The 14,224-nt window shown below is 45.9% G+C and overlaps 1 protein-coding gene across 3 annotated transcripts in view; it reads left to right on the forward strand.

Annotated features, from left to right (window-relative positions):
- The first annotated feature begins 1,461 nt into the window (after window positions 1-1,461).
- The window catches only part of ACSL5 (acyl-CoA synthetase long chain family member 5), a 56,835-nt gene continuing 44,072 nt past the window's right edge, over window positions 1,462-14,224 (forward strand). For all 3 annotated transcript variants that reach the window (XM_052661194.1, XM_052661193.1, XM_052661196.1), the window contains exon 1: window positions 1,462-1,699. In XM_052661194.1, coding sequence (XP_052517154.1) covers window positions 1,621-1,699 — 79 coding nt within the window. In that variant the 5' untranslated portion in view covers window positions 1,462-1,620. The remainder of the gene's footprint in view (window positions 1,700-14,224) is intronic.

Raw genomic sequence — 14,224 nt, forward strand, 5'->3', positions numbered from 1 at the left:
CTGCCCCTGGGGAGATGAGCTTGGAAACTTAGCAAAGACAAGTGTTCCTCCAGCCAAGAGATGAACCCAAAGATGGAAAGGCGGGGTGCAGGGACACCCTCATCCTAACCTACTTCAGCTTTCTTCCATGTCTAAAGTGGGATCCCATGAGGTCAAGGGACCAGCTCTTATGTTCTCTGAGATTGGGGCACAGATCACTCTGGTTCTTATGGTTGGAAGCTTTGAGGAACTCCTCTGTGTAGAGAGGGAATCCTAATACATCTCTAGTGAAGACTGGAGCTCTTGTTGGATTTACTTTGAGCCTTCTTAAAGGGACTGAGGCTGGGGAAAGTGCTGCTTAATTCTGGGGTGTCTGAGAGGTGGTGGGGAGAGGTGGGGTTGGGAAGGGGTAGGAGAATTCATTTTTTTCTGCCTTCAAATCTGAGAATAGAAACTCCCATGCCCTTCTGCAGCCACAGCCATAGGTGAATCTGATGAGACTACTATGGGTCCTGATGCCCTGAAGACCAGTCCTCAAGACGCTTTCAAGGTGTCTTCACGTTCAAAGCAATTCTTATAATAATTGTTATTGTTTAGTCACTAAGTTATGTCCAACTCATTTGCAACCCCATGGACTATAGCCCACCAGTACCTTCTGTCCATGGGATTTCCCAGGCAAGAATACTAGAGGGAGTTGCCATTTCCTCCTCCAGGGGATCTTCCTAACCTAGGAATCCAACCTGTGTCTCCTGAATTGCAGGCAGATTCTTTACCAGCGAGCCACCAGGGAAGCCCCTTTTACAATAATATCAAGAAGTAGCTTGCCTTTTCACTGTTGTTGTCTCACGAGTGTACAGCGAAGTTTTTCAGAGATGCAGAATCAGTCTGACAGCTAATGGCATATGTGCTTGTGGATTCCTGATTTTACAATTTCTCAGATTTTATCTGGGAGGTGAGGGTGCGGGCGGCAAACATTTTTAATTAAACATTGGAGGTCTGAAGAGGATGTGTCAGAGGAAACAGACTCTCCATGCTGTCCCTGTGGTTCTTGATGTGCTTGTTTGGCTGGCTTTTTCAGCACGGCTCCAGGATCTGAGGCAGGCAAGCGGGGACTGGGCAGAGGCGACAACATGCACGGCAGGCCAGCAGAACTGGCCTCCAGGTGTCCCCATGGTCCTGGGAAGGATGTGGGGGCCGAGGTGCCCTGTGGTTGGACCCCATTGTCCTGGGAATCCAGCAGGGACCCCACTTCTCTGACAGGGGTGGTCTGCGAGGGGCACCTCCATCATCTCCGTCTGGTTCTCCGTCATCAGGTAGGCAGAGCGTGAGTTCTGTGAATGCAGGCTGGCTGCTGTATCAGCCCTCAGGGATTGCCAGTAAAGGCTCTGAAACCCAGCCAGAGGAGCTTTGGCGGCTTTTCTCCTTCTGGTCAGAACACTTCCACTTTCTGTTGTGAAAGAAAAACCAGGAAGTGAAGTCCCCGAGCACGTTAGAAGCCCGCTGTGGCCTGACTCCTGACTCAGGGCAGCTCAGACTCAGGGCTGACCACTTGGAACCAGAGATCCTCAGCCTGCAGGGATGCTCTGAAGCCCTCCTGACCCTGGAGGAGCTGAGGTGAGGGGTGAGGACTTACAGCGATTCATGTGCCAGGACTCACCGGCACTCAGAGCCAGGAGGTTCCATTCGCTGGGAGCACCAAGAGATGTGGTCCCCTCACAGGGTAAGGGGGCAGCTGGAGGTGTATTTGGCAAGGGGTCTTGTGGGTGTGGGGCAGAAGCCTGGGGGAGCATCCTGACCCCCAGCTCTGGGGAGCTTGGAACTTCCTGTGTCCCAAGCACGTGTCGGCACTTGCTTTCTCCCCGGTCTCTGAAGGACTTTTTTAAACCCTTCTCATTAAGAAGGTCAAGGGGGAGGAGGAATGTGGAGCAGGAATTGGTTTTCTTTTCTCCTGCCTCTCTTGGGGAAGGGAACCACAACCCAGACCCTTTTTTGAGGACCTGAGGCTCTGCCTATAGCTCCCCTGGGCTGCGCTGGGAGGGAAGAGAAGGTTGCTACGAGTCATGTTTGACTCTTTGTGACCCCAGGGCATGCTAGGCCCCCTGTCTGTGGAATTTCCCAGGTAAGAATGCTGGAGTCGTTGTCATTTCCTTCTTCAGGGGATCTTCCTGACTCAGGGATCTGGGCTGGAGGGTGCCCTTGATTTTCCTTATGGATTTTGAGACCTTCCAAGGGGAAGAGCTGCTGGATGTGTGACGGATGGAATGAATGCTTTCTGGATGAAGCTGGGTCTATTTTAAAGGGTAGGGCCACAAGTTGGCCTTCAAGGAGTGAGTGTTGGGAAGGGATTTTATGACTGGGGCTTACTCCCTTCTGTGGGTATCTGTCTTTTTGGTGATTTGAAAAGCAGGATTGAATCCAAACTCCGATTTGTAGGTAATTGGTAGTCTTCAAAAGTAATAAAATTAAGCTAAATTTAATTTAATTTAAAAACAAAAGATTGATTCAGTTAAAAATTTTAAAAGGGAGTCATTGGTTTGGGGGATACTGCCCTCTATATTCCAGCATGGGAGTTACTTTATGGTTTTTCCCTCCAACTGATAAATATTTGAGGTTGAACACTGAATAGTCTTGGAAGAGACGTCATACAACATCTTGTAAGTATCACTTATGCAGTTGGCACAAAAAAAGGAACAGAACCAGAAATAAAACAAGAGTCACAAATAATTATAGAACAGACAGACAATAGAGCTAAGTAAAGTAGATTATATGAAATAAGATGCATGTCGGGGTGGCAAAGTCTGACAGAATGCAAGGCAGGCACACCCCAGATAAACATAGTCCAATTCAGTCCCTAGGTCGGGAAGATCTCCTGGAGAAGGAAATGGCAAACCATTCCAGTATTCTTGCATGTAAAATCCCATGGATGGAGGAGCCTCGTAGGCTACAGTCCATGGGGTCACAAAGAGTCAGACACGGCTAAGCAACTTCATTCATTCAATGTAATTTTTTTTTTTTTCCTAAATATTATCCAGACCAAACAGGATGCTTCAGCCAAGTATATTTGTTGAGGTCCTGACCTAAAATAATCTTTTCTTCAAGTCATATTCTAACTCTCTGGGGGCAATGACACCTAAAATAATATCAGTATATCATTGATGCCTAAATGTTAAACGTGCAGTGGGGGCTCCAGATAAAAGAAGTAGGCTGGGGGTTAGGGGAGGAGAAAGTATATAGAAATGAAGCGGGAGAGGGAAGAGGAAGCCAGTTAAGCACCAGATCATCATGGGTACTCTGACATTAACCAAGACAATATTAGGAGATAGGTGGTGAAGAGAGCAGGCTCAGAGAGGTGAAGCCAGTTGTCAGCTGGAATTGAAGCTACAGTCCATGCGATGCTAAAAGACATGTTCCATCCACCTCTGTGTAGAGTTAGCCTTTCTTTGGATTTCCTAAATATTCTCACTTGTAAAAAGATTCTTATATATGGTGACGTAGGTGGTAGGTAGGTAGGTAGGTAGGTAGGTAGATATTGACTTCATGTATCTATTGGAGACTATTTAGGTTGACATTTTTCTAGAATGCAAATAATACAGCTATCATTCATTGACTATTTACTGGGGGGGGGGGGGCAGTGCTGTGTTTACTGTTTTATGGGGCTTTCATCTCTTGATCTTCAAAAACAGTCCTATGAGGTAGGTATGTTTTTTTGTAGATGGGGAAACCAAGATGGAACAAACTGGATACAGTATGAAAAGACTGGAGTGGAATCTGGCTCATTTAGTTCTGAAAGCAAACTCTGCCTCCACCTCTGATGAGTCTAGTTTAGTGCAAGGGCCTAACAGTAAGAAACTAGGAGAAATTTCTTTCTTGAAAATCCTCCCACTTCATGTCCATGGCAGTGGAAAGCAGATCCATCGGTGGTTGCCAGGGATGGGGAGGAAAGAAGAGTAACTGCTTAATGGGGAGAGGATTTCCTTTGGGGATGGCAAAAGTGTTTTGAACCTAGATAGCGGTGGTTGTACAACATTATAAATGTACTAAGTGCCCACTGAATTGTTCACTTTTAAGTGGTTCATTTTATAAAGTTACATGATTGAACCCCACCCCCCTCAAAAAAACAACTCCCACTTCTTGGCAGGTGAATTCCTAAACCAGGATTTGGAGATTTCTCAGAAGTCAGGAATGTGATTTCTGTTTCTGTCTGTCTCATATGCCTGGCCAGCAGATGAAATTACTCCCATTTGAGATATGACCTCAGGTGACCCATGTCTGGAACCATCCTGCCTGGGTGACGTGTTTGCAGCAGCCCTGAGGTCAGCCTTTGCTTTTACTCTCACCGCGCCCTGTTGTAGACATATCCTGGTCTGTTTCCTCCCACGTGTAACTGTGCATCCTGAGATCAGACATGCACGTCTCATTCCTCCCCTGGCACAGGGCCTGGTATTTCCCAGGCTCTTAATTCATGTCATGAAAATAAATAAGAGCTTTGGAGCTCAGAAGGTTAGGCAGCCCTTGGACTGCTGTTGCCAGGCCATGGTACCCACCCTCTGTTGGGGAGCTGGTTGTAGATCTCTGGGTTTCTCCATGGGTCATTCTACTCTAAGAGGTGGAGGTGGCTGTGGGAGGGTGCGGGAGTTTCACAAGGTTGAGGGAGACCACCTGGTCTCCAATTAGAAATCCTCTGTTTGAATGCAAATGAGGGGATTGTAATACATTTGCATATAAATCGAAGGGCAGTTACAGTACAAAGTCCATGATCAACTCTTCACTTTGGGGACATCTCAAAATAGAACATCTGATATTGACAAGGAGTTGGAAGTCGAGTTAAGTGGAAGAGGCAAAAAGGAAGCTTGTCTTCACTGAGGGCATCCTATGTCCCAGACAGTGTACTGGAAGATTTATCCAAAGCAAGGATACTAACCTGCCCCTTCTGGAGTGCAATGGAGGGAAACTGATGCTCAGTGGCATTAAGTAACTGTCAAACTAGGAGAAATCAAACAGGGCCACCTATCTGGTAGATGGTAGTGCTGATACTCAGGTACCTGGAAAGGATAGGGCCTTTACCCCTGGAGCTGAGACTTTGGGGAATAAAGCTTGCTGTTTACACATTGCCTTTTCATACTGTTCATGGAGTTCTCAAAGCAAGAATGCTGAAGTGGTTTCCCATTCCATTCACCAGCAGACCATGTTTTGTCAGAACTCTCCACCATGACCTGTCTGTCTTGGGTGGCGCTACCTGACATGGCTCATAATCTCATTGAGTTAGCCAGGCTGTGGTCCATGTGATCAGTTTGCTTAGTTTCTTGTGATTGTGATTTTCTGTCTGCCCTCTAATGGATGAGGATAAGAGGCTTGTGCAAGCTTCTTGATGGGAGGGATTGGCTGTGGGGAAACTGAGTCCTGTTCTGGTGGGCAAGGACATGTTCAGTTCAGTTCAGTCACTCAGTCATGTCCGACTCTTTGCGACTCCATGAATTGCAGCACACCAGGCCTCCCTGTCCATCACCAACTCCCGGAGTTTACTCAGATTCATGTCCATCGAGTCAGTGATGCCATTCAGCCATCTCATCCTCTGTCATCCTCTTCACCCCCTGCCCCCAATCCCTCCCAGCATCAGAGTCTTTTCCAATGAGTCAACTCTTCGCATGAGGTGGCCAAAGTACTGGAGTTTCAGCTTTAGCATCATTCCTTCCAAAGAATACCCAGGGTTGATCTCCTTTAGGCTGGACTAGTTGGATCTCCCTGAAGTCCAAGGGACTCTCAAGAGTCTTCTCCAACACCACACTTCAAAAGCATCAATTCTTCAGCGCTCAGCTTTCTTCACAGTCCAACTCTCACATCCATACATGACCACTGGAAAAACCATAGCCTTGACTAGACGGACCTTTGGTGGCAATGTAATGTCTCTGCTTTTCAATATGCTATCTAGCTTGGTCATAACTTTTCTTCCAAGGAGTAAGCATCTTTTAATTTCATGGCTGCAATCACCATTTGCAGTGATTTTGGAGCCCCCCAATAATAAAGTCTGACCCTGTTTCCACTGTTTCCCCATCTATTTCCCATGAAGTGATGGGACCAGATGCCATGATCTTTGTTTTCTGAATGTTGAGTTTTAAGCCAACTTTTTCACTCTCCTCTTTCACTTTCATCAAGAGGCTCTTTAGTTCCTCTTCACTTTCTGCCATAAGGGTGATGTCATCTGCATATCTGAGGTTATTGATATTTCTCCAGGCAATCTTAATTCCAGCTTGTGCTTCTTGCAGCCCAGCGTTTCTCATGATGTATTCTGCATAGAAGTTAAATAAGCAGGGGGACAATATACAGCCTTGATGTACTCCTTTTCCTATTTGGAACCAGTCTGTTGTTCCATGTCCAGTTCTAACTGTTGCTTCTTGACCTGCATATAGGTTTCTCAAGAGGCAGGTCAGGTGGTCTGGTATTCCCATCTCTTTCAGAATTTTCCACAGTTTCCTGTGATCCACACAGTCAAAGGCTTTGGCATAGTCAATAAAGCAGAAATAGATGACTTTCTGGAACTCTCTTGCTTTTTCCATGATCCAGCGGATGTTGGCAATTTGATCTCTGGTTCCTCTGCCTTTTCTAAATCCAGCTTGAACATCTGGAAGTTCACAGTTCATGTATTGCTGAAGCCTGGCTTGGAGAATGTTGAGCATTACTTTACTAGTGTCTGAGATAAGTGCAATTATGCGGTAGTTTGAGCATTCTTTGGCATTGCCTTTCTTTGGGATTGAAATGAAAACGGACATTTTCCAGTCCTGTGGCCACTGCTGAGTTTTCCAAATTTGCTGGCAGATTGAGTGCAGCACTTTCACAGCATCTTTCAGGATTTGAAATAGCTCCACTGGAATTCCATCACCTCTACTAGCTTTGTTCTTAGTGATGCTTTCCAAGGCCCAGTTGACTTCACATTCCAGGATGTCTGGCTCTAGGTGCGTGATCACGCAATCATGATTATCTGGGTCATGAAGATCTTTTTTGTACAGTTCTTCTGTGTATTCTTGCCACCTCTTCTTAATATCTTCTGCTTCTGTTAGGTCCATACCATTTCTGTCCTTTATCAAGCCCATCTTTGCATGAAATGTTCCCTTGGTATCTCTAATTTTCTTGAAGACATCTCTAGTCTTTCCCATTCTGTTGTTTTCCCCTATTTCTTTGCATTGATCACTGAGGAAGGCTTTCTTATCTCTTCTTGCTCTTCTTTGGAACTCTGCATTCAGATGCTTATATCTTTCCTTTTCTCCTTTGCTTTTTGCTTCTCTTTTCACATCTATTTGTAAGGGCTCCCCAGACAGCCATTTTGCTTTCTTGTATTTCTTTTCCATGGGGATGGTCTTGATCCCTGTCTCCTGTCAGGAACCTCTGTCCTTATACAGCCTCAGTAAGTCTTTAATCCAATTATCTGCTGCTGGGTGGAGTTGTGTTCCCTCCCTGTGGTGTGGCCTGAGGCCACTTGCACATAGAGTCTGGTGAGCCCTGACCATTGGCCCAACCAGTAGTGCAAAGAGTAATTCTGCAAAGAGGCCTCTTTCCCAACCTCTTGCATCAGCCTGTCTTTATCCTAGCCTGCAGTGACTTAGTCCTAGCACTTTGTCCAGCCTATCTTTGAACAGGCTCTTATCAACTCCAGTAGATTGTACTGGCTCTGCTGACCTCCATGCTCTCATAATTCACTTGGTCAGCAATAAGCTTGGGAGGCCTTTGGAAATGTTTACTGAAACAAGGCTTTCTTTGGGGTTGGGCAGCTGGACTGTGACTTGTAGTAAATCAAAGCTGACTGAGTTGATCTGAAATCCAGTGGGATTTGTCACCGCCTGTCACCAGGTTATGAGTGGCTCAGCAACACTTCTGTACTATTCTCATGGACTGAGGTAAGATGATTTTGGAATTTGACTTAATGAGGGCTTTCCTGGTAAATTCTACCCAACCCAACTGGCCAAGGTTGGCACCCCAGGGCTCTCTGGCGCTCGGGAACTGAATGACTCCTGTGCTGCCGTGTCTATACAAGGCCCCACTGTCTTATTCAGTCACGTGGAAGCCTTTTCTTTTTCCCTCTCAACTAAAGGCAGATTCTCTGGTGCCTCTTCACCATTCCCCTTCATTCACCCTTTCCCTTCATGCTTGTCCTGCTCTTGTGTCTCCAACCATGCCCCATCTCTCACCCAACATCTGGGTATTCCTCCTTCTCTCTTCCCTGGAGGTTTATCCTGCCTAGTGTGGTGACCACTCTTGCCATGGAAGAGTGGATGGAGAGACACAACAGTGGAGAAAGATGGTTTGGTGACAGTTACCCTGGTGGGAATCTTAGTTGGGATCTTAGCAGCCATTGTCTTCCTTTGTGGGGTGGTCATCCTTGATTGACCCTGGACAAAAGGCTATTGGCAATAAAGCCAAGGGATCAAGGACCACACATCCTTGAGGAGCTAGTGCTCCTTGGAGGTAGCTCACCGTCTCCAGTCTACACTGGCTTCTCCTTCAAATTCATTAGCTCATCTTCCACACTGCATCCTTCTATAAGTGCTTTTATTGTTTGATGGACCCATAAGTCCCCAGAGGGCAGGAGCTGTGTCTTCTAAGTGTTTGGCCCCCTGCACATGGCACAGTGCTGAATACACATGGTACATTGCTGGGCATACACCAATGTATACAAACAAGATCTTGGTTTGCCTTATTCAAAGAAAATGATATGTAAATTTAAAGTACAGAGGATAAATCTATCTCTTGCCACACACACACTTTGTCCAGTTCAGCAGATGCTCCCAGAGCCAGGATACATTTCACAGAACATTTGTTTACCACCTGGGGAAGTGGCTTTATCCCCTGATGGACTAGGAACTCTGAATGTACTTTCCCCATTGCTGAACCCACTGCCTGGCATGCAGTAAGTATTTGAATACTTGCAGGATGAGGGAAGCTTGACCTCACTCAGGTCAGGCTGTTGAGTGTTGCCCTTGCTATGGCAGGAAGTCCCAGATGTGACATTTCTGAAGAGGGCTAACTGACTCTGCCCCATCCCTACCTGCACTCCCTGCCCCACTGGGCATAGGCGACCGTCATGTTCAATGCAGAGTTGAATTTTGCAAACTGTTTCCTCCCCTAGACCACCCCCTCAACCCTGCCCTTCTCTGAACTTGTGACAATGATGAGCAAAAGAGGAGGGTGACTCTCTGGCACTCTGGGCTGAGACAGTCTCTGCCTAAGGGTGCTTGCAGCCCAAGTTGTCTGCTGAACCCCAGGAAACATGCAAAACCCAAACCCAAGGACAGAGCAGATTCAACTCCAATACAATAGCTTTTCTTGTGCCATTTGGCAGCAGAGACATCTCATGTGTGTATACATCACAACCCTGAGGATTTGTTTACAGTTAGTGGGCCAGGGGACCTGTCCCAAGGCCAGCCATCCCCTTCTCTCTGCCAGCTGCCCAACAAACTGGAACTGTTGGGTATGGCCTGGGAACGGGGCTAGGAAAAGCAAGGTCTGGGAGACTGGTATATCTGTCCTGTTTTAATTATTTAAGTGCTCACAGAATATTTCCATGGCTGGAAATGACTTCTTCACTGTCCTTGGGGATTTAACAGGGACCCCATTTGGTATTGGTGTCTTCCTGCTTGGCCCCACATGAATAATCCTGTGGAAGGTAAAAAGAGGCCCTTTCCCGTCTGCCTGGGGACATCCCTCCCCACCCAGCCCTGTGCGGTGGAAAAGCCTAGACGCTAGAGCGAGGCAGTGGCCTGAGCACCTGGGCGCTGGTGAGTGGCTGGGAAGTTATCTGAAGTCTTGTAGTCAGGATGTCACGCCAGCCTCTGTTCTCAGCAACTGCTGAGAATGATGCAAGACGCAATTTCGGGTACCCTTTGGCCCCGTGACTCAAACTTCACCTTTGGTTTCTTATCTGCTAAGGGCATTGATCTGGTTACTCTTGGAGCTGCTGTCCAGACTGGTGGGTGATGGGAGCGTGGGGAAGAGGCTGCTAATGGAATGTGGCTTTAGTGATGAGGGAGGTTTAGTTCTAGAAATGAGGATGAGGCTGTCTTCTCAGGCGTAGTCCTGTGAGAGGTCTCCAGCCAAGGTGGTGGAACTTTCTAAGTCAGCTGCCTGAGTTGGAGGAGGGATAATACAGAGTAGTTCACATGTAAGTTGCTTTTTTCTTTAAGCATGACTGTTACAGATTAAATATCTCCTCAAGTGCTATGTTCCCAGTGAGACCTACACTAACCTCCTCAATTAAAACTCACCCCACTGCTGTCCCCTCAATCCTCTTTCCCTACTATCAGTTCACTTCAGTTCAGTTACTCAGTCGTGTCCGACTCTTTGCGACCCCATGAATCCCAGCACGCCAGGCCTCCCTGTCGATCACCATCTCCTGGAGTTCACTCAAACTCACATCCATTGAGTTGGTGATGTCATCCAGCCATCTCATCCTCTGTTGTCCTCTTCTCCTCTTGCCCCCAATCCCTCCCAGCATCAGACTCTTTCCCAATGAGTCAACTCTTTGCATGAGGTGGCCAAAGTACTGGAGTTTCAGCTTTAGCATCATTCCTTCCAAAGAACGCCCTGGGCTGATCTCCTTTAGAATGGACTGGTTGGATCTCCTTGCAGTCAAAGGGACGCACAAGAGTCTTCTCCAACACCACACTTCAAAAGCATAATTCTTCAGCGCTCAGCTTTCTTCACAGTCCAACTCTCACATCCATACATGACCACTGGAAAAACCATAGCCTTGACTAGACGGACCTTTGGTGGCAAAGTAATGTCTCTGCTTTTCAATATGCTATCTAGGTTGGTCATAACTTTTCTTCCAAGGAGTAAGCATCTTTTAATTTCATGGCTGCAATCACCATCTGCAGTGATTTTGGAGCCCCCCAATAATAAAGTCTGACCCTGTTTCCACTGTTTCCCCATCTATTTCCCATGAAGTGATGGGACCAGAGGCCATGATCTTTGTTTTCTGAATGTTGAGCTTTAAGCCAACTTTTTCACTCTCCTCTTTCACTTTCATCAAGAGGCTCTTTAGTTCCTCTTCACTTTCTGTCATAAGGGTGGTGTCATCTGCATATCTGAGGTTATTGATATTTCTCCTGGAAATCTTGATTCCAGCTTGTGCTTCTTCCAGCCCAGCGTTTCTCATGATGTACTCTGCATAGAAGTTAAATAAGCAGGGGGACAATATACAGCCTTGATGTACTCCTTTTCCTATTTGGAACCAGTCTGTTGTTCCATGTCCAGTTCTAACTGTTGCTTCTTGACCTGCATATAGGTTTCTCAAGAGGCAGGTCAGGTGGTCTGGTATTCCCATCTCTTTCAGAATTTTCCACAGTTTCCTGTGATCCACACAGTCAAAGGCTTTGGCATAGTCAATAAGGCAGAAATAGATGTTTTTCTGGAACTCTCTTGCTTTTTCCATGATCCAGCGGATGTTGGCAATTTGATCTCTGGTTCCTCTGCCTTTTCTAAATCCAGCTTGAACATCTGGAAGTTCATGGTTCACGTATTGCTGAAGCCTGGCTTGGAGAAATTCGAGCATTACTTTACTAGCGTGTGAGATGAGTGCAATTGTGCGGTAGTCTGAGCATTCTTTGGCATTGCCTTTCTTTGGGATTGGAATGAAAATGGACCTTTTCCAGTCCTGTGGCAATTGCTGAGTATTCCAAATTTGCTGGCATATTGGATGCAGCACTTTCACAGCATCATCTTTCAGGATTTGAAATCGCTCAACTGGACTTCCATCACCTCCACTAGCTTTGTTCGTAGTGATGCTTTCTAAGGCCCACTTGACTTCACATTCCAAGATGTCTGGCTCTAGGTGAGTGATCACACCATTGTGATTATCTTGGTCTTGAAGATATTTTTTGTACAGTTCTTCTGTGTGTTCTTGCCACCTCTTCTTAATATCTTCTGCTTCTGTTAGGTCCATACCATTTCTGTCCTTTATCAAGCCCATCTTTGCATGAAATGTTCCCTTGGTATCTCTAATTTTCTTGAAGACATCTCTAGTCTTTCCCATTCTGTTGTTTTCCCCTATTTCTTTGCATTGATCACTGAAGAAGGCTTTCTTATCTCTTCTTGCTCTTCTTTGGAACTCTGCATTCAGATGCTTTTATCTTTCCTTTTCTCCTTTGCTTTTTGCTTCTCTTGTTTTCACAGCTATTTGTAAGGGCTCCCCAGACAGCCATTTTGCTTTCTTGCATTTCTTTTCCATGGGGATGGTCTTGATCCCTGTCTCCTGTACAATGTCACGAACCTCTGTCCATAGTTCATCACGCGCTCTATCAGATCTAGGCCCTTAAATCTATTTCTCACTTCCACTGTATAATCATAAGGGATTTGATTTAGGTCATACCTGAATGGTCTAGTGGTTTTCCCTACTTTCTTCAATTTAAGTCTGAGTTTGGCAATTAAGGAGTTCATGATCTGAGCCACAGTCAGCTCCTGGTCTTGTTTTTGTTGACTGTATAGAGCTTCTCCATCTTTGGCTGCAAAGAATATAATCAATCTGATTTCGGTGTTGACCATCTGGTGATGTCCATGTGTAGAGTCTTCTCTTGTGTTGTTGGAAGAGGGTGTTTGCTATGACCAGTGCATTCTCTTGGCAAAACTCTATTAGCCTTTGCCCTGCTTCATTCCATATCCCAAGGCCAAATTTGCCTGTTTCATCAGGTGTTTCTTGACTTCCTACTTTTGCATTCCAGTCCCCTATAGTGAAAAGGACATCTTTTGTGTGTGTTAGTTCTAAAAGGTCTTGTAGGTCTTCATAGAACCGTTCGACTTCAGCTTCTTCAGCGTTACTGGTTGGGGCATAGACTTGGATTACTGTGATATTGCATGGTTTGCCTTGGAAACTAACAGAGATCATTCTGTCGTTTTTGAGACTGCATCCAAGTACTGCATTTCAGACTCTTGTTGGCCATGATGGCTACTCCATTTCTTCTAAGGGATTCCTGCCCACAGTAGTAGATATAATGGTCATCTGAGTTAAATTCACCCATTCCAGTCCATTTTAGTTTGCTGATTCCTAGAATGTCGACGTTCACCCTTGCCATCTCCTGTTTGACCACTTCCAATTTGCCTTGATTCATGGACTTAACATTCTAGGTTCCTATGGAATATTGCTCTTACAGTATCGGACATTGCTTCTATCACCAGTCACATCCACAACTGGGTATTGTTTTTGCTTTGTCTCCATCCCTTCATTCTTTCTAGAGTTATTTCTCCACTGACCTCCAGTAGCATCTTGGGCACCTACAGACCTGGAGAGCTCCTCTTTCAGTATCCTATCATTTTGCCTTTTCATACTGTTCATGGGGTTCTCAAGAACTGACAGAATTTGGTCCACTGGAGAAGGGAATGGCAAACCACTTCCCTACTGTAGTTTTAACTTTTCATTTTATATTTGGGGTATAGCCACTTAACAGTGTTGTGATAGTTTTGGGTGAACAGCAGAGGGACTCTGCCATACATATGCATGCATCTGTTTTCTCCCAGACTACCCTCCCATCCAGGCTGCAATATAACACTGAGGAGAGTTCCATGACCTACTGGGGTTGTATTTTACTGGGGAGTTCAACAGCAAACCTGAACAAGAACTAGATTATAGAATACTGTGGAAGGAAAACTATCTCCCCAGCACCTGGAATGATGCTAATGATATGTGAGCCACCAAGGAGGCCAATGATATGGAGACAAGCCCTTAAATATTTTAGGCTGAATGATTGAATACTCAAACGTTTCTAGAAAATCCATTCATAAAAACTCCTCTTCAGTCTGTCTTTTCCTATGAGGATTATTCTTTCAGGAACACAAAAGCATATACCACGTTGCCCAAGCAGTTTTTCCCTCTGTTGTTGTTCAGTTGCTCCGTCGTGTCCGACTCTTTGTGATCCTATGGATGGCAGCACACCAGGCTTCCCTGTCCTTCACTATCTCCTGGAGCTTGCTCAAACTCATGTCCATTGAGTCAGTGATGCCATCCAACCATCTCATCCTCTGTCATCCCCTTCTCCTCCTGCCTTCAGTCTTTCCCAGCATCAGGGTTTTTTCCCAATGAGTCGACTCTTCTCAGTACTTGGTGATATTTCGTGTGTGTGTGTGTGTGTGTGTGACATCGCTTCAGTTGTGTCTGACTCTTTGTGACCCTATGGACTATAACCCACCAGGCTCCTCTGTCCATGGAATTCTCCAGGCAAGAATACTGGAGTGGATTGCCATGCCCTCCTTTAGGAGATCTTCC

The sequence above is a fragment of the Budorcas taxicolor genome, chromosome 23, assembly GCF_023091745.1.
Source record: "Budorcas taxicolor isolate Tak-1 chromosome 23, Takin1.1, whole genome shotgun sequence".
Taxonomy (NCBI): Eukaryota; Metazoa; Chordata; class Mammalia; order Artiodactyla; family Bovidae; genus Budorcas; species Budorcas taxicolor.